The sequence below is a fragment of the Myxine glutinosa genome, chromosome 4 (genome assembly GCF_964187855.1).
Source record: "Myxine glutinosa chromosome 4, kmMyxGlut1.1, whole genome shotgun sequence".
Lineage (NCBI taxonomy): Eukaryota > Metazoa > Chordata > Myxini > Myxiniformes > Myxinidae > Myxine > Myxine glutinosa.
Genome location: NC_136264.1, coordinates 4,781,335 through 4,801,696, shown reverse-complemented (window position 1 = coordinate 4,801,696; position 20,362 = coordinate 4,781,335). Strand labels below are relative to the sequence as shown.

The window sequence follows — 20,362 nt, the reverse complement described above, 5'->3', positions numbered from 1 at the left end:
TCCCCCGGTGACCCGTGTTGCTACGCGAAAGCAGGAGGCAAAGGAGCCTGGTGTGTGTGGAGACCCTCACCGGCGAGGTAACGGCGGAAAGGGGCTTTGGGCTGTCACGGGGCCAAGAGGTAAAGGGGGGGGGGCAATGAACTTGTAAGTCGGTTGACTTGTTTTTGGGACTGCGGGCACCACAGCCTGATGCGCCCCCACCATCTTTTTGTGCGGTACCTCCCCGCTGCCTAGTTGAGGAATGCACACACACGTGAATGACATCAATGCCATGGTCCTGCAGGGGGGGTGTATTGAAATAAGTGCTTTGTTGATTTTTGAAATACCTTGATGACCTATGGAAGGAGAATGAGTGGTTAAGGGGTCTGTGTTGCATGAATGTGGGCGAAATCCACCGAGCCGTGTCACTCACCTGTAACATCTGGACAGGGCCCGTGGAAATTTAGGGGGATGCATTGGGGATGGCCCCGCAGGTAAGGTTGAGTCTTGTGGCATCCACCGGGGGACGCGGTCTGTAGACCGGGGTATGTACAAAGGTTAGAGTTTTGAGTTTTGGAAAGATGGTTAAGTTTTGTGGTTAAGTTAGTGTTGTGTGTTGTTTGTTTCCTCCCTCCACAGGAACAACGAAGACAATGTACATACTTGCATGATGGTTAAGGGGTTCAGCATGTTAAGGAAGTGTAGGTAGGTAGTCCGACTCACTTCCCACAGCCCTTCCTGATTTATTTCATAGGTTAATTAAGTGTGTGACAGTAAGTGTTAAGGCTGGAATGGTAGCGCCTGTGGTGAACCTTGCAGGAGCTACGGTTCCAGGGGGGGGGGGGGGGCTGTGTTATGAATTTGGTAGAGCAACATCTAGAGCTAGGTAGATCTGAATAGGTAGGTATTCGGCTGTCGTGACAGGGACTCTACATGTAATAAGTTCTTGATGTTTAGGCGTTTGTCGGGGTAAGATGTATGATTGTGGATCTACCTGGAGATTCGAGTGTTAAATAGTGAGGGGTTAAAGGTAACGCCCCTGTGAGTCTCACCTAGTAGTCAAACCTTTGTCCATTATGGCACTGCAAACCACATAAACATTAGTTAGGTCCTTAGCGCAACATTAAATAATTCCTTTCCCTGACAATGACTTCGTAATAAATGGACAGGAAACCAGGCCAAAAACACCGCCACCGTTTACACCTCCAAGGCCTACAAACCTCGCCTGGCACGTGTTACACAAGGACCGCAGGGTCGCGTAACAAGAGATGTCAGGAGTGGGATGCCGCAGAGGGCGTGACCTGGGCGAGCCGGCGAGTTGGGAGGCTATGATTGGCTGAGGAGTGCGCCAATGTGACGTCATCGGCCACCAATATTAGCGACGGTCGGACGCCATTTCGGGCAGTTCGCAGTTCGCAGAGAGAGAGTTCGGTAGCACACAGAGCACACGGGAGTTCGCAACAGTTCGTGAGCCGTTCGAGGTTCGTTGGTCGCAGTTCGTTGGCAGTTGGCACTTGGCTGCCAGCACTCCCAAAAGAGAGTCGAGCCAAGTGGAGTTCGCTTGCTTTGTGTAGCTTACGTCGAACCTTTGGTGCACGGACCTTGTGGAGATCGGCCTCGTGTGGAGCCGCTGGCCTGCGTCGGACGCGTGGTGCTTGGAGGAGGCCTTGTGGAACTTGGAGCGAGGGACCTCGTGGTGTGCGATCGGGCCGAAAGGAGCGGTGTTGGACGGCCGCCACAAAGACGACGAAAGACAGACAAGATAAGCCGCATCCGCGTACATTTTGAACGACGAGACGTGTTATTTTCGTATTCACCTCCCTCGTATCGTGTTTGATGTCTGTTGTGTCTGGGATCCCAATTTAGGCTTATTCGATTTATTAGATTTACCGGCGGGCTTTTTCACTGGCTTTACTTTTCCATAATAAATCCTTGTATTATTTTCTATATATATCTGAACGCAGTTTCCTGGGTGTTTGATTGTAATAGATAAGGCGGCGGGGGGGGGGGGGGGGGGGGGGGGAGCTTCGCCGTGCGCCATTCCGCGCGCTTAACTTTGTGTTGAGCTTGAATCCGCCATTGAGTTTTCGCCTCGGGAGTTAAAGTCTCGCAAATCGGCCATCCGTAACTGTGGTGTTAATCACAGTTGCGTAACAATATTTTACTTCCGGCTAATAATGTTGAATGAAATAAAAACGAAGAAATATATGTCGGCATCATTGTTGACGTTTTTGTGACGACTGTCATCAAACGAAAAAGTAATATATCTTAACGGAAAAGCAAAAGCGAATTTTTAATATATATCGACACGTTGCCGTCGGTGTCATGTTGGGCGGTGTATGATACACCATGACGCGATTTTTAAAAATATATCTCTGCATTTTCCCACGTGTGTGGAATGTTCTCAATTATTGCTGACACCGAGTCCAAAACCATCGATAAAAATGAAATCATATGGTGAGTTAGATTGGAGATAAAGGCGTGAGAGAGACTCAATGGCCTTGAAGTTACAGGCGTTTGAGAATTCATTCGTTCTATAAACGGCAACTTTCATTGGATTTTCTTCCCGTTTTTTTTCAACCGAGTCTAAAACTATGTTAGCGACTATGAAAAATGAAATGATATATCGAATTTGATTTGAAATAAAACTGGGAGAGAGAGCAAGACACAACGGGCCTACAAAACAGGCCTCAAAGCTATGCGAGTTAATAAAATGGTGGATATTTTTTGTTTATAATTATATGAAGCCACTCCCAGAATGGGTGGAGCTATGGGTGGAGCTACTCTGCAAACCGAGTAAGCCACACCCCGGACAGACGCCCAACAGACAGACAGACAGACAGACAGAATCATCTACGGCTATTATAATATAGATAAAAGAAAGTTTTTGTTTGTTTGTTTGTTTGTTTGTCTGCACGCGCTAATCTCCTGAACGGTGAAAGATAGGAGGAAACCTCTAAAACAAAAAATGTCGGGACGGGCCCCGGGAAGGTTATAGGGCTAGGTGGCGAGGCCGGTCGAGGCCACCTCGGCCGGGCTGGGCCTATTTCACAATTAAAAGCTGAGCTGAATTATAGTTGTCAATCTTCTATAGCCGCGAGTAAAAGCTGAAATATAGTAGTAAATTCATTCAAAAAGAACCCGGGCAACGCCGGGTGCTTTCGGATAGTATAACATATATTAAAGAGAGCGGGAGACAAGAGGGTGGGGAGAGGGAAGCACAACAACAGTAGCGAACAGGGACATCGGGAGATCTGTGGAAGGGAGAGGCTGGGGAGAGGTACATGGGATAAACAAGATGGCCACTACATGGACTTTCAGGAAAGAAAACGGAATTTGAAAAAGGTGGATTTCGGGTGTATTAACGGGGGTTGAAAAGATCAAGGTTTTGGATGGGGGAAGATAAGAGATGGTGGTGAACAGCTGTTTTAAAGACCTGGAGGGAGGAACGGGATTGAAGGGATTGTGGGAGTTTGTTCCAGAGGCAGGAAAAAAGAGGAATGAAAGAGTGAAGGTGAGCAGAGAGTCTTGATTTAGGCAGTTTAACCATAAGAGGGTTGCTGGCAGATCTTGTGCGACCTGTAGGAATATTTGGGGGACAGAGCACAGACAGAGCTGGGGGAGCAAGGCTGGGGAAGAGTCGGTAGAAGACAGAAAGACCACCAACCTGCCTGCGGCGAGAGAGTTTGAAGTAGATCCTTCACACGATGCAGTCCTAACACAGATATCATAATACTTCCAGCTCTGAAATAGAATGACAGAATAGGAAACCCAACAACGTGTCCCTCTTGTCCTCTCTTCCTCATACAAATTAACAGCTTCATCGATACACCACCGCACAACTTGTGCAATTTATGCCGCCAGTGTCCAGGCAATAGTGAGGGCAAATGATGGCCTGACCCCATATAAGATATGACGTGCGCTATAATATTTAGCCCAGGCAAGGAAGCACATTACATGTTAGTAAAACCTAAGGCATTAAATGCAGCATTCTAAGATGCAACATTAGATCACATCGCTATTACTGTATCTCTCATAATCAAATTACCCATGGTCTCAACATTCTGAACATTTTCTTTTTGAAGGGGTCAATAAATTGAATTTACTTGAATCCATTAATCTGAAATTTGTGCACACCTGGTATTCGGCAGGAATGAAGCTGTCAATGATGAGCATTTGGAGGCGAAGCTCACGGCTCAATTGTCGTATGTTCTCCAAGAGGCCTTCAATTTCCCTCTGGTGCTCCTGTTGTAAATCAGCCATCTGTGAGAACATGAACCGCACAGGAAGGGATGAGGCTCCAAAAAGAGGGTTAGAAAAAACTTCAAATTGTGACCTTTGAATGATCAATGAGAAAGGGCAAACTTCCTGTTCTCAAATGTAGCAGTGGTTGTCACATTCACTGACGACACCAAAACTTAACAAGAACAGAAATTATGATCAGTTTTATTAACCAACAAAGACCAGGTGGACGGTGAAGTAGTGCATCGCAAAATAAAAATGTATGTACAGACCTTTGAACAAGTTGGGAAAAAAATTCAAATTTTAAGTGACGCAATCCACTTACATTGCTGGTACGAATTGGCATCGGAAAATAATGGGTGTACACAAATAGGACAATGCCTCAGTGCACTCTGTGATGGTCGTGCACGAGTGCCTGTGGCAGCGTGGCATTCCAGGCAGTTTCAAAACACAGTATTTCTGGAAAATTTTCGATCATACCTTGGTGATGGTAACCATATTTTACAGACAGGGTGGGACAGACAGATAGACGACATTAGCCTAACATATATATATATATGTATATATATATGAGAAATATTCGTTGATGAGAATAGTCGGGTTCGTACCATTTCCTGTTAATACAATTACTCAGCGGTGGCTTTGGATGACATCTATGCACACACGTTTCCCCTTTTACCAATAGATGCAAAAATCTAGTATTATTTGTAATGTGGCTCTGGAACCAAACAAAAAACTAGATGGTATTCATAGAATACTTACCCTGCGCAGTCAACTTGTTGCGAGCCAACTATTCTGTTTTTGAAGGGTTTTTTTTCTTTGATCCAATATGGCTGCCAGACTACGTGAGCGATTGCATCATAAATTTATATTCTCTAATATAATTGTTGCATAGATCACACTCAATAAATATAAAAATGATCAGACTAAGCGTTGTCTTGTCAAATTATGACGTCATAATTACGACACCAATGACGGCATCGTTAACAACACCTATTCCCCATGCGGAGTTCTTTACAATGAGCCACGTTTCATTTTTTTCCATGGAGTGGTTTTGGAGATGTAGAGGTGCAACGTTTTTTCAGTTTTTACAAGATGGCGCCTGTACCACGTGACCTATCACATCATAATTATCATTGAAATATTCTACAGGAGGAGGCGCGCTTCTATGGTGAAAATGTTATGTCCATCAGACCAACAGTTGCAGAGAAAAAGCAATTCATACTGATTGAATCAAGCGTTGTACTTGTGGAATTATGACGTCACAAATAAGGTACCGAGGACATCATAATTAATATATCTTATTCCCCATGGGGAGTTCTTTACAATGAGCCATCTTTCAATTTTTTCCATGGAGCAGTATCAGAGATATGGAGGCGAAACGTTTTTCGATTTTTCCAAGATGGCGCCTGTACCACATGACCCATGATATCATAATTATGAATAAAAAAATTCTACACACGGAGGCGCTCCTGTGGTAAAATTTTGTGTCAATCGGACCAACGGTTGCCGAGAAAATGAATTTTTAAAATGCAGACACGTACGTACGTACGCATGCACACCACACGTACGGACGCAGTCGAATGCTTAACCTCGTTTTTCGCTTCACGAGTGCAGGGTAACAAGTATTTATAACAGCCTTTGCAGCCCACACAGCTCCTACTCCCAAATACTACTAAATATAGTATCGTCATTTTACATTTACCCTGTGCATCAACAAGCCCCACATAGGACCTTCTCATCGGTGTTAAGAAGCAACCACAACAGATACAGTATCTCCTCCTGTGAAATCTGCCCGAATGTTGGTAATGATGGCATCGTCTTTCCAATTGCAAACATCCATTAAATAAATAACGAAGCCTGCCGTGTCCACACAAGTTAATCCCTCAAGGTTCAAAGTCAACAATGGCAGCAATGGTCGAAGGTTTGGGTAGAACATGCCCATCTACAAACCTTTAGGCCTTGCACCGGTTCACGTCCTCAGGAGTTTGCAATACGGGGAGCTGCAAGCTATCAGTGTTTTGGGTGAGTTCAGAAAGTTCTCCAACTCTTTCATTGTGCAGAGGCACAGCCCTTTCTCGCAGGTCCATTTCCAAGTATTTTCAGCTTGTTTTCAAAGATTTCTGAGACTTTTTAGGCACCAATCCTTATCTGAAATGTACAATGTACGTTCAGCTGTCCAGATGAATCCCGGTACGAGGGACTTCTGCGCATTCGCGCCAAGTATTCTTGGGCAGATTACGTCATTTTGAAAGTAGGGTATTTTTGCAGGGATTACTATTTACTGTTTGGATGTGAAGTTACCATGATAAAAAATGTCAACAACAAAGTTCTCATTAGTCTTTTTTTTCAATTACAAAACATTATCCAAGAAAGGAAAAAATAAATAAAAATAAAAACTTACGAATATTTCTCATCTCAATAATTGAAAACAATTATTATTTATCCCATCATCATTCAAAACTGACATACTTTTTTTTTGCATGAAGGGTCGAGGCTCATGGAGGAGCTAGAAGACAGACTAAGCCGGGCCATAACAGAATGAAAACTACAACGGTACTCGGTAGAGAGAATACCTCTGCCAAGCTCAACAGTTTATGTTTGGTATCCACTGGTAGGTCAGCTCTGGATCCGGGCCTGAACCAAAATCAAATCTGCTCAACAGTTTACGTTTGGAATCCAATGGTAGGTCAGATCTGGATCCGGGCCTGAACCAAAATCCAATCGCTTGTTCTCATCGCCTAACCATCACATCCATCTAGTTTTGTCATTATCCGTACATAACCTTTCGAAATATCATGCAATATATCGTTTTTGGCATTACTCAATGGTGAAGAATCTCTTTTTTTTTTAAGGCCATTTTCCCTGCTAGAGCGGGGTTAGCTTTGCGGGCCACATGGCAATTATCATGGATCCCTTTTTAAGGCAATGTTTTTATGGCCGGATGCCCTTCCTGACGCCAACCCTTTAGTCGCCTCTTACGACACGCAGGGATACGGTGTACCTATTCTAAACCGGGGCACACACTGGGACATTCATCCCAGCAAGCTGGTACTCAATTTGCCGACCTCGGAAGGATGACAGGCTGAGTCAACCCCCCTGGCGTTAATTCAGCGATCGACCGGGATTCAAACCCAGGTTCCCAGGATCCCAAGCCGGCACCCTAATCGCTAAGATTCGAACACAGGATCCTAGGATCCCAAGCCTGCACTCTAATCGCTAAGCCAACACCAGGCTAATCCTGAAGAATCACTGAGAAATTAAAACATTCTCATACCCGGATCCCTATTTGGATCTTCACCAAAAACGAATTGATTAGTCTTTGTTACACACACACACCTGTCCACCATGTTTCATTAGAACTCGTCCACAACTTTTTGATAAATCATGCTATATATCGTTTTTGCCCTATCTCTCAATGGTGAAGCTTCACTTAAAATATTCTCGGATCCAGATATTCGCCAAAATCCAATTCATTAGTCCTTGCCACATACCCAAACTCTCCACCAAATTTCGGCCGAATCCGTCCACAACTCCTTGAGTTATCCTGTTCACAACAAGGATCCACCCTCTCTGAAAAAATGTCCACTTCTCCCTTCATTGACCTCCACACCCCTTCCGACCTCACTGACTACTACAACCACACTCTCTCCTCCTGCCTTGACCAGCTTGCACCTGTAAAAACCAAAACAGTTTCTTTCACCCATTCTGCTCCCTGGTTTACCCCTGAACTCCACCTGATGAAAACTCGTGCTCGCCAACTTGAAAGACTCCGCAATAAAACGGGTCTCACAGTTCACTCCCAAGCCTACAAGGACCACATACAACACTACAAAGATGCCCTCTCCCGCGCCCGCTCTGCCTACTACTCTCAAATTATCCACTCTGGCTCCGGAAACCCAAAAGCACTCTTCTCGACAATAAACAAACTCCTCCGCCCCCTGAACACCACCACCCAGTCATTCACAGTAGACAACTGCATCTCCTTCCTCTCTTTCTTCCAACGCAAAATTGACAACATCTACAACAGCTTGACCACCGCCGCACCCGCTCCCCCTCCAACCACCTGCCCCCCCTTGTCCTGCCATCCCCTGTCTCGGTTCTCCCCAATCTCCCCTACTGACCTCTCTGAACTCCTCATAGGAATGAAAACTGCCACCTGCACTCTTGACCCCATCCCCTCCAGCTTTGTCAAAGCATCCCTCCCTGCTCTCTCTCCACTTATCATTGCAACAATAAACTCCTCCCTGTCTACAGGCATCGTCCCACCTTCCCTCAAAATTGCTGCTGTTACCCCCATTCTAAAAAAACCTGGTCTAAACCCTGACACCCTAAACAACTTCAGACCCATCTCCAACCTACCCTTTCTGTCAAAAGTTTTGGAACGCGCTGTAGCCACTCAACTCAAACATCATCTCTTTGCCAATAACCTGTATGAAACATTCCAATCCGGATTCCGCTCCAACCACAGTACTGAAACTGCTCTCCTCAAAATCACCAACGACCTTCTCCTCTCCTCTGACGCTGGCAACCTCAACATTCTCGTCCTCCTCGACCTCAGCGCTGCCTTTGACACCATCGATCACACTATCCTCCTCACCCGACTTGAATCCACCTTTAACGTTACCGGCACTGCCCTCTCTTGGATTAAATCATACCTCTCTGACAGATGCCAGTTCATCTCCATCAATAACTGCAAATCCCCCACTGCTCCCCTCCCCCAAGGTGTCCCCCAAGGTTCAGTTCTTGGCCCCCTCCTCTTCATCCTTTACCTGTCCCCGCTCGGTCACTTAATCCGCCGTCATGGTCTCCAATTCCACTGCTTCGCCGATGACATCCAGCTTTTCATCTCCACCAAGTCCGTCTCCACCGACACCCACTCTATCCTGACAAACTGCATCACTGAAATAAAATCCTGGCTTCAAATCAACTTCCTCAAGCTTAACTGTGATAAATCTGAAATAATCATCATTGGCCCAAAAACGCTCACAAAATCCACCCATAACTTTGCCCTCAACATCGACGGTATCCTAGTATCCACCTCCCCTCACATCCGGAATCTTGGCGTCATCTTTGACCAAACCCTTTCCTTCGACAAATACACTAAACAGATCACAAAGTCAGCCTTCTTTCACCTGAAAAACATTGCCCGTCTCCGCTCATCCCTCTCCTCCACGGCTGCAGAAACCCTCATCCACGCCTTCATCACCTCCCGTCTGGACTACTGCAATAGCCTCCTCTATGGTTCACCCTCAAAAATCACCAATAAACTCCAATACATTCAGAACTCCGCTGCCCGTCTACTCACCCATTCCCGGACCCGTGACCACATCACCCCCGTCCTTTACAAGCTTCACTGGCTCCCCATCCCCCAGAGAATCCAGTACAAAATCCTCCTCTTGACATACAAAGCCCTCCATAACCTGGCCCCATCCTACCTGGCTGACCTCCTCTCCAGACACACTCCCACCCGCAACCTCCGCTCTGCTGGTACCAACCTCCTGACCCCCTCCATCCAGACCAAATTCAGATCCTGGGGGGACAGGGCCTTCTCCATCGCTGCTCCCACCCTCTGGAACTCACTACCTCACACCATCAGAGACTCCTCCTCACTCACCACATTCAAAACATCACTAAAGACCCACCTATTCAACACTGCATTCAACATTCAACCCACAGCATTTAACCCCTGACTATCTCTTCTCCTTCTCCCTCCTTTTGCTTTAAATATTTCCCTATTGATTCTTGTCTTTTTGCAATTGTTGTTTTCATGTATTGTTATGCATTATGTTTGCCACTCTGTCAAAGCGCCTTTGGGCTTCTGGAAAAGCGCTATACAAAATAAATGAATTATTATTATTATTATTAAATTTCAAGTTGATTGGATGAAAATCAACGATTTCAGAAATTCCACCTAAGTTGTTGACCTTTGGCCTATGTTGACCTTTTGGCCTATGTTAACCTCAAAAAGACTTGGTGGCTGAATTCAGTGACGTGATTTGTAAATCCTCTTCAAATTTCAAGTCAATCAGATTAAAATTGAGGATTTTAGAAATTCCACCTAAGTTGTTGACTTTTGGGTTATGTTGACCTTTTAACCTCAAAATCACTAGGCTTCTTTCTTATAACCAACTCCACCATTTGGTGAAGTTTCGTGAAGATTGGTTTAAAATTGTGAACACAACAAGGAGGAGACAAAGTGAACACAACAATGGGGGGGGGGGGGGGGGGACAACAACAAAGGGTGAAGGGAACAAAGTAGGAGACTTGGAGAAAGGGGAAGACATGGGGCGACCAAACTGGATACATGAACAAAGTCTCAATCACAGAAGAGGAAGGAAAAACTGGAAAAGACAGAAATGGGACAAAAAAAAATAATTAAATAATGTAACAATAAAAAATAAAACTTAAATATAATTTTAAAACATGGAGAGGGGAGTGCGGGAGCTGGTAACTTGGAAACCGAGAAAGATATGGGATTGGGGATGATTAGTTAGGGTAGGGTAGAAAAGATCATGGTTGTCGTATCCCCAGTGGTTTTAGTAATTTTGCTGTATGGAGTTAAAGGCCGTCAGTCGGCCATCTTTGGTCGGATTACAAAACAAAATCTTCGGCATATGTTTTCTCTCATGTGTTGTATTTTTGCCAAGTTCGAACAAAAACGGTCCATGTATGTTCAATAAATGGTTGGGGACATGCTTACGTAACAAAATGGCCTCCAGTCGGCCATCTTAGATCTGATCTCGAAAAAAATTCACGTGCATATGTAAGCTATCAAGCATTAACAGTTTGCCAAGTTTGAACAACATCGATAAATGCATGTCCAAGAAATGGTTTTAGGACATGTTCAACATCGGGTTTTTTACAACCAAAATGGCCGCCAGTCTACCAGTCGGCCGTCTTTGATCAGATCGCAAAATAAAGTGAGGAGCACGTGTATGCCACCATGTACTGTGCTTGTGCTACGTTTGAACAAAATCGGTCAATACATCTCCGAGATATGGTTGCGGACACACGCACACATGCACACACGGACAGACGGACGGACGGATGGATGGACGAGACCAAATCAATAAGCTCCCATTTTGGACAAGTCCAACGGTTGATAAATGTGTTGAAGTTCTGGGGCTTGAACAGACTGAATCGTTGGTTCCACAGGCGGGGGGGGGGGGGGGGGGGGAAGGAACGAACGAGTGGAGGTGAGCAGCGAGTCTGGATTTTGGGAGTTTCACCAGAATGGGATTGCCGGTGGACCACTCTGCAGAAAGCAGGGGGAGGGGTGGCGAGGTTGGGGCAAAGCATGGAAAGGGCGGAAGCTGCAAGACCAGAAAGGAGGCGGAAGAAGACCACCAACCTGTCTGCGATGTGAGTTCTGATAATGGAAATTTTACAACTTTTTTGGACAAGCAGATAAGAGAAGACCAAATGTGAATCAAGTCCAACAAATCCGGGCCAAATTAACGTAGAAGATCAGCAAAAGAGTCCCTAATCCAAGCAATATTGTAAGAAGCGTTGATATTTCTAGACTCATTCAATGTCTGCTTTATGAGGCATTTTTGGCGTTGATCTTTTTCCTGTTGTGGGAAAAAAAACCACAACGCCTCCAGCGAATTCGGGTGCCACGTCGAACTGAAAACTTTTGTGGAATTTCCTGGCCAATCTGAATGAGGAAGGAGAAGACAAATACACCACCTGTATTTACTGGAAGCAAATTTACAGAATGTTCAAAACCAACTGAGCCCATTGTGTTAGGACAAATAGGACAATTGATAGTATCAGCTTTGGAATGTTTGAAGCACAAAACACATCTCCAGACCGATACCTGAAAACGCAACTTGTAAGGAAACCAGACGATATGTCCCATCACAATCACAGTGCAAAGAGCACTGAAGGTAAACTGGAAATAAGAGTCTCAAGCACCACTCGTTATGAAACGAATAGCCAAACCCTGTAATAGCTCACATGAGGAATATATCTCAATTCTGCAGATGATGATGTTGTCTTTGAATTACTTAGGTTTGTATCCCGTCCCAGCAAGAAACTTTCATCCTGGCGTTTCATGTCGGCATGTCGATTCATCTACGTGTGTGCGCCGTCTCTCGGATGGACGCTAAACGGGCATCCCAACTGCTGACATTAGTCGGTGGATGTTAAAGATCCCACAGTGTCCTTCGCAAAGAGTAGGCGAGTTGTCGCCAGCACCCTGAACAAATTCGAGTTTTCTGCAAGAATGATACAACTGGCAAGCTGAATTCGGAATCGAATCCCAGTCCAATATGCATTTGCTAACAACACTGCAACGCATCATAAACGATGGCATAAAAATGAGTGGAAGGAATATATTACGTATCAGATAAATCTGTGAGCAGTATAATATTCTACATGGCTAACCCCAGATTAAAATCAAAATATTGAATCCAGATGGCACGAGAAGAAAATGGGAAAAAAATGTTTGTGTTGTCATGAAAAAAAAACCTGGCAAGCAGCCCTTTGTATTTTCCTTGCTTTCATGAAGTGCTTTTCTCAAGCTTGGGAAACATTCATGGGATATAGCCTGACGATGCTGCACAAAGTGCGTGTGAACGCAGTGCTGGAAAGAAACGGAGGGAGATCTCTAAAGTAAAGGCCCTGCCAACCAAAGCTCTAAAGGTTTTACTCGTTGGGTTCCATTGCTTTCTGCAGCAAAAAAAGACATGTTTTCTCATTTGCCAAAGCAAAACACATGGACTTGGCCACTGTGCAACATTATGGATATCGGGGCTGCATCTGTATGGGCCCTGGTTTTTGGCCTACGAGTGTTGAACAAAGTCAACGACAAGAAAATGAAGATAAACATCCCTGCAGAAGAATAAGAATGAAGCTCTCAAAGAAGTAAGAAACATGCTGATGAACGGGGCGGAAAGTATTCACGATGCATTCATTCTTACAATCATGACATGACCAATAGACGATTAAACTCGGAAAAACAAAATTCAAATTTATCAAATAAAAAGAAAATAAACAAAATAAAAATAAAATGTAAATTTATCAAATAAAAAGAAAACAAACAATATATATACGTATATATATTTTATTGTATTAAATAAAAACAAAATAAACAAAATAAAGAGCAAATTTAAATTTATCAGATAAAAAGAAATAAACAAACCAAAATATAAATTTATCAAATAAAAAGCAAATTAACAAAATAAAAACAAAAGTTACATTTATTAAGCAAAAATAAAATAAACAATTTATGAACAAAATTTACATTTATCAAATAAAAACAAAATTTAAATTTATCAAATACAAATAAAATAAACCAAATAAAAACAAAATTTACATTTATCAAATAAAAAGAAAATAAACAAAATAAAAAGAAAATGTAAATTTATCAAATAAAAAGAAAAAAACAAACCAAAATATAAATTTATCAAATAAAAACCAAATTAACAAAATAAAAACCAAATTTAAATTTATCAAATAAAAATAAAATAAACAAAATAAAAACAAAATGTTAAATTGTCAAACAAAAGGGAAATATACAAAAAAAACAAAAATTTAAATTTATCAAATAAAAATAAAATAAACAAAATAAAAACAAAATTTAAATGTATCAAATACAAACAAAATAAATAAAATAAAAACAAAATTTAAATGTATCAAATACAAACAAAATAAATAAAATAAAAACAAAATTTAAATTTATCAAATAAAAATAAAATAAACAAAATAAAAACAAAATGTAAAAGTCAAACAAAAGGGAAATATACAAAAAAAAACAAAATTTAAATTTATCAAATAAAAATAAAATAAACAAAATAAAAACAAAATTTAAATGTATCAAATACAAACAAAATTAATAAAATAAAAACAAAATTAAAAATTATCAAATAAAAAGACAGATAAACAAAATTTTAATTTATTTAAAAAAATTTAAAAAAACAGAATGGGTTTTTCCAAGAAAGATCAAACAAAAAGTTTTGGATGAGGGAAGATGGTGGTGAACGATGGATAAGAGATGGTGGAGAACAGCTGTTTTGAAGGCCTGGAGGGAGGAGTGGGATTTAAGAGAGTGAGGGAGTTTGTTCCAGAGGCAGGAGATTAGAGGAATGAAAGTGTGAAGGTGAGCAGAGAGTCTTGATTTTGGCAGTTTCACCATAAGAGGGTTGCTGGGAGATCTTGTGCATTCTGCAGGAATATTTGGGGGACAGAGCACAGACAGAGCAGGGGGAGCTAGGCCGAAGAGAAAGGCCTTCAGAATCAGCATCATCACGGGAGATACCAATGATTCTGAAAGCTTTGGTTTCTACAGCGTGAAGCTGAGAGAGCCGTGAGGCAGGAGCACCAGCCCAGAGGGGAGAGCAGTATTCAAATGAGCTGTGAATGAAATCCTTGTATGTGGTGAGGAGCTCAGGTGTGCCCAGAAAGAACTTCACATGACGGAGGATGCCCAGTCGGTGACTCACTTTGGAGGCCAGCTCGGAAATGTGGTTTTCCCAGGAAAGATCATGGCTGATAGTGAGACCCAATAGCTTGAGTGACAAAACCTCTTTGAGGGATTGTTTGAGAAAGTAGATGGGAGGTTTTTCTAGACGGTCTTTTCGGAGAGACATAATGAAACAGAAAACCAAATACTGCATTGGAGTCATCAGAAGGAACCAAAAAAAAAAAAAAAGAAAAGTAAAAAGACAAAGATGGAGTCATCAGGAGGAACCTGGATAGGATTAGGGCTTCAGCTGCTGCCCCACAACCCTCAAACCCATCCAAGCACAGCCAAGTGAACCTTCAGAAGAAAAAAACGCTGCAAGAATTCACTTCTCCAAAGACAGATAGATTATGAAAGAGAGAAATAAAGAAAAAAGCAATAATTAGAATAAATAAAGAGAAATATGAACAAGTAGAAAGAAATGTGAAAGGATCAAAGATCTCTAACTCCAAGCCCTAACTCCTAGCCCTAACTCCCAGCCATAACTCCCAGCGTAATCTTCCATCCCTAACTCCTAGCCCTAGCACCTAGCCCTCGCTCCTAGCCCTAGAAAGACGTTGGGAAGAACCCAGATAGATAGTGAGAGTGTGAGATTTGTCAGGATTGAAGGACATGTTCCGCTTGTTTGACCAGTTTGTGATGTTATCCAGGTCTGCAGAGAGTGAAGAGGGTGCTGCCTGCCGATCTGAGGGTTGAGATGTGGAGTGGCAGAGAGTGGAGTCATCAGCAAAGAGATAGAGAAATGTTGGCTGATTTCCAAGCTGATGGCAGATGACCTTGAGCAAAAGAGAGGGTGAAGAGAACAGAGAGAGAGAGTGAGATAGAGCAGCAGAGCAGGATTTTAGGACCTGTGGGCTGATGCCGTCAGGTTCAGTTGCAGAATCAGTCGAGGTTTGACAGAAATTTCTCTACCTTGTCAGGAGAGAAGGACACAGAGTCCAGGAGCAGCTGGGTACGACTGGGTAAGGTGGGTACAGAGAAAGATGGGTTAGGGACACAATATTTTGAGGCAAACACAGAGTTGAGGCATTTAGCTTTTTCACGTGCAGTGTCAGCTGTGTAGCTATTTGAGGTAAGGGAGGGGATGAAGGGGGAACAAACACCAAACAATACTGTACGAGTTTCAATTTGGGGGCAGACAGTTACATATTGTTACGTTTGTGGGGGTAGGGATGAAATACTGCAGTGGAGATAGGAATGTATAGATTAGCATGGACCGTGTGATGCGTAGAAAGCCCATTTCGATGTACATAAGTAGGGTAAATGTTGAGCTTAAGAGTGTTTGCATGTCGCCATTAGGGGCATGGCTTTTGTGTTAATAAATTATAGGGCTCAAGATTGATAACCCCCAGTGTGTAATTGTCCTCCTGTGATTTTTCCTATGTTTTTATTTCATCTAAAAAAGGGGCGCCATTCCAACAACAATTACAACAATAGCCATTAAACCAACATTACCGACAGTACCCGTACATTACAACCGGAAAGTAAACCCCGCCCAGCCGAACATTCCCGAAGGATGGCTTGGCTCCGCTTTGAAGGATCGTAACTGACAAGCCACGCCCCGAGCTGTGTCATTGGGCGTCAAGCAGGCCGTGAGGCCCCGCCCTGAACGGGATGATTGGTCGTGGAGATGGGATAATGCATTGGGGCGCGGGGATTGGTTGAGTGTGACGTTAGCGACGGAAAAAGGAGGGTGCGTCCCTCCTCCCTCTCTCTCTGGTTCTGGCGATCGGATCGGGTGGTAGCAGCATTTGTCTCTGTCGTTCTGGTGCTGGGCGCAGGTGGTCGCATTCTTAGGCACGTGTGCGCTTGTACAAAAAGGCTCTGTCTATTATCCTGGCCTGAGTGGAGGACGGCTGCGCTTCATGCCGTGTGTGCCTGAGGGATTCATTGGAGCTTTGTGGAGCGTGGAACGACCAGAGAGGAAGGACGGTGCAACAACAAAAACAACACCTGCCACCGCTTCACGGCTCAGTGATCAGTATGGTGATTAGCGCCATCTTGTGAGCTCCCACGCGGAGATTCAGGGACCGTTCACGCTCATCCTCATCGGAGCAAGGCTGAGTATCGGCCAACTCCCCAAACCATCTTTATTTTCTTTTATCATTCCCCTGTTGTGTAATTGTGTCTGAAATGAAGGATCCTCAAATTAGGAATCATAGTTTTTACCTCACCATCCATTTTATTTCAGTGCTTTATTTTCATGAAATCCTTTATTTTTGCATTTCATTCTTGTGTTGTGAATTTTCCTTGTCGTGTGTGTTTATTTGTTTGTGGGTTTGAGGAATAGATGCCGTGGCGGCCGTCCGTTCAGGTAAGGCTTCGGGTCCTTCCCGCATGCGCGAAACGATAATCCCGCCAAGTTCAGTTAAACGCCTCGGAGTAACAACATTCGGCTATTCGTCTGAGGCTGGTGTTGATCGGCCACAGATAGGACAATATGTTAAAAACTCTATTAAACACGATGAAGTGATGGCCTACCTGCATGGATTGTTTTTCAATTGAGTTTGATTCGTATCAGGAAGTAGTGCGAATAGGTATGGCATGATTGAGTACTAAGATTTTGGCACGATTGTCCAGGCTCAATGGGCCTGATGGATTCATCTTGCGGAGAGGTTCCTTGTATTTCCTTGTACTAGTGGGGTCACCCGTGGGAATGCCATGGGCATGGAGGTGTATCATTGCGATCGGTGCAGCTGTTCTTGCGGTACCCGGGACAACAACGTTAGGCAGGAGTCCAAACCTGAAAATGCTGGAGACAAAAGCTGAAATTGGAAAAACAATATAGCCTATTTTACTCCAGGGGGTCCCAGGATTACCCACCCAAAATTTCGTTGCGATCGGTTCAGCCGTTTTTGTGGTACCTGGGAACGGACGGACGGACAAACAGACAGACAGACGGACGGACAGACAGACGGATGGACATTTGGTGAATTATAGTAAGATAAGCAACATTAAGGTTCAGTCCTGTACCGTTGGTTCGATGTGGAAAGTGTGAGCTAAATAGACCCTTTTTACAATTGTCACAGTGTTGTACTGAATACGGTATGCTATTTTTCAGGTGTTTCTCAAGTTGTCAGGTGTTTCAATGTTTGCACAACCTACTGTGAGGCATACCCCATAGAAGCATAATTCACTAGCACAGGACCAGTGGGTCTATTGACGGTATGGGCGTGGCGTGCGCTCGGGTGTTGGAGCCACGCCCCTTTAAGAGGATCGGGCGGAAGTCATGGGGGATATAAAAAGACATGAGTTCCGGTCGGGTTTCAGTTCTGTGGAAATAAAGGAGCCTTGAACAAGTCAATAAGTTTTTACCCTCTCGTTGTCCGCAACTCCTACATTGGTGACCCCGTCTTGCTCTTGAACGTTTTCGGAGCTTTGAACGAACATGGCGACAAGCGCAGTTTCGATCAAACTGCCGGAGTTTTGGGAACGACAGGCTGCCGTTTGGTTCGCACAAGCTGAGGCCCAATTCGCCATTCGGAGCATTTCTGCTGATGACACTAAGTATTATTATGTCGTGTCTGCGCTCAGCGGCTCCACTGCGACCAGAGTGGTGAGCCTTCTCCAGGATCCTCCGGAGGGAGGCAAGTACGAGACGCTGAAGGCCCTGCTGCTTGATACCTTCGAGCTCACTGAGGCCGAGCGCACCCGTAAGCTCCTTTGTCTACCGGGCTGGGTGACTCCAAGCCGTCAGAGCTGATGGACAACATGTTGTCTCTCCTGGGCAGCCACCGCCATGTTTTCTCTTCAAGGAGCTGTTCCTGCAGCAGCTGCCAGGACAGGTACGGTCAGCCTTGGCCAACTCGCCCGTTAAGGATTTCCGCACCCTGGCCAGGGAAGCAGACAAGTTTTTCTCCGCCAGACAGCGATGCAGTCTGCGGCTGCATGGGACCCCGGCCCTGTCGAGCCTATGCCGCTGGCGGGCACCGTTGTGGCCGCCATTACGGCCCTGTGGTGGAAGCCCCCAGGCTTGTGTTTTTACCACGCAAGGTTTGGTCCCAAGGCCAAGGAATGCCAGCCACCCTGCAGCTTCAGCGAGTCGGGAAATGGGGTGGCCGGCGCTCGTTAACTGCCATGAGCGTCGGCCGTTCGGGCAGTTTGTTGTTCATTTCGGACACCGACTCCGGACATCGTTTCCTCTGCGACACAGGTGCCCAGGTGAGCGTTCTGCCTGCGTCGGCATTGGACCGGGAGGCCGGAAGTCACGGCCCCACCCTGGAAGCCGCGAATGGCAGTGCCATTCAGACTTTTGGTAAACGAAACGTGGCACTGTGTTTTGGCGGGCAGCGGTTCACATGGGATTTTGTCACGGCGAGGGTGTCCACCCCCTTGCTGGGTGCTGAAATCCTCTGCGCCAACGGCCTATTGGTGGATGTTAAAAATCGGCGGCTCATTAATGCGGAGACATTCAGTTCACTTCCATGCTCGCTGAGTGGGTCCGCCTCGACGAGGCTTGCTTGCACGCTCTCAACCTCTGATGAGTTCGCCCGCCTCCTCACAAGAGTTCCCGGCCCTTACACGGCCCACCTTTTCGGCCGTGGTCATCAGACACGGGGTGGAGCATCACATTCCGACCACCGGCCCACCTGTCTACGCCCGGGCTCGACGCCTCGACCCGAGGAAACTCGCTGTCGCAAAGGCGGAGTTCGACACGTTGGAGGGTCCTGGCATCGTGCGACGGTCCGACAGCCCGTGGGCCACGTCTCTCCACATTGCGCTTAAGCCGGGTGGCGATTGGCGCCCGTGCGGGGATTACCGCCGCCTTAACGACGCCACTACCCAATCCAGCACATCCAGGATTTTTCTGCCCGCTTGGCCGGTAAAGTTGTTTTTTCTAAGGTGGACCTCATTCGTGGTTACCACCAGGTCCCCGCCCGACCGCAGGACGTTCCTAAGACCGCAGTGATTACACCGTTTGGGCTTTTCGAATTCCTCTGTATGCCTTTTGGGCTCAAGAACGCGGCCAGGGCTTTCCAGTGCCTGATGGGCAGGGTGTTGCAGGATTTGCCGTTTCTGTTCATCTACCTGGATGATATTCTAATCGCCAGCGCTTCCAGGACGGAGCACATGCTTCACCTCCGAGCGCTCTTTGAACGCCTCAGTCAGCACGGCCTTATCATTAACCCGGCCAAGTGCTTGTTCGGGGTGGCCTCAATTGACTTTCTTGGCCACCGCATCACGAGAGAGGGGGCCGTCCCACTGCCATCTAAAGTGGAGGCTGTGAAGGGTTTTCCGCGTCCCCTCACCGTCAGGGCCTTGCAGGAGTTTTTGGGCATGGTGAACGTTTACCATAGTTTCGTGCCCGGTGCGGCCCAGCTGATGCGGCCCCTTTATGAGGCCCTCAAGGGCAAGCCTACCAAACGCGCCAGCGACTGGACCGAGGAGATGGCCAAGGCTTTCACGGATGCTAAACTGGCCCTCGCCAGCGCAACCATGCTGGCGCATCCGTCGCCCCATGCACCGATTGCTCTTACCACGGACGCTTCGGACTACGTGGTTGGCGCCGTGCACGAGCAGTGGGTCAACGGGGCCTTGCAGCCGCTTGTTTTTTTAGCCGGCAGCTCTGCCCTAACGAACGAAGGTACAGTACCTTCGATCGTGAGCTCCTAGGCCTCTACCTAGCTGTCCGACACTTCCGTTACCTGTTGGAAGCCCACCCATTCACGGCGT

The 20,362-nt window shown here is 45.4% G+C and overlaps 1 protein-coding gene across 1 annotated transcript in view; it reads right to left on the bottom strand.

The window, feature by feature from the left end:
• KIF3A (kinesin family member 3A) overlaps nucleotides 1–20,362 on the bottom strand; it is a 407,615-nt gene that overhangs the window by 60,863 nt on the left and 326,390 nt on the right. Inside the window, exon 13 of the mRNA XM_078775379.1 lies at nucleotides 4,117–4,242. Coding sequence (XP_078631505.1) covers nucleotides 4,117–4,242 — 126 coding nt within the window. The remainder of the gene's footprint in view (nucleotides 1–4,116; nucleotides 4,243–20,362) is intronic.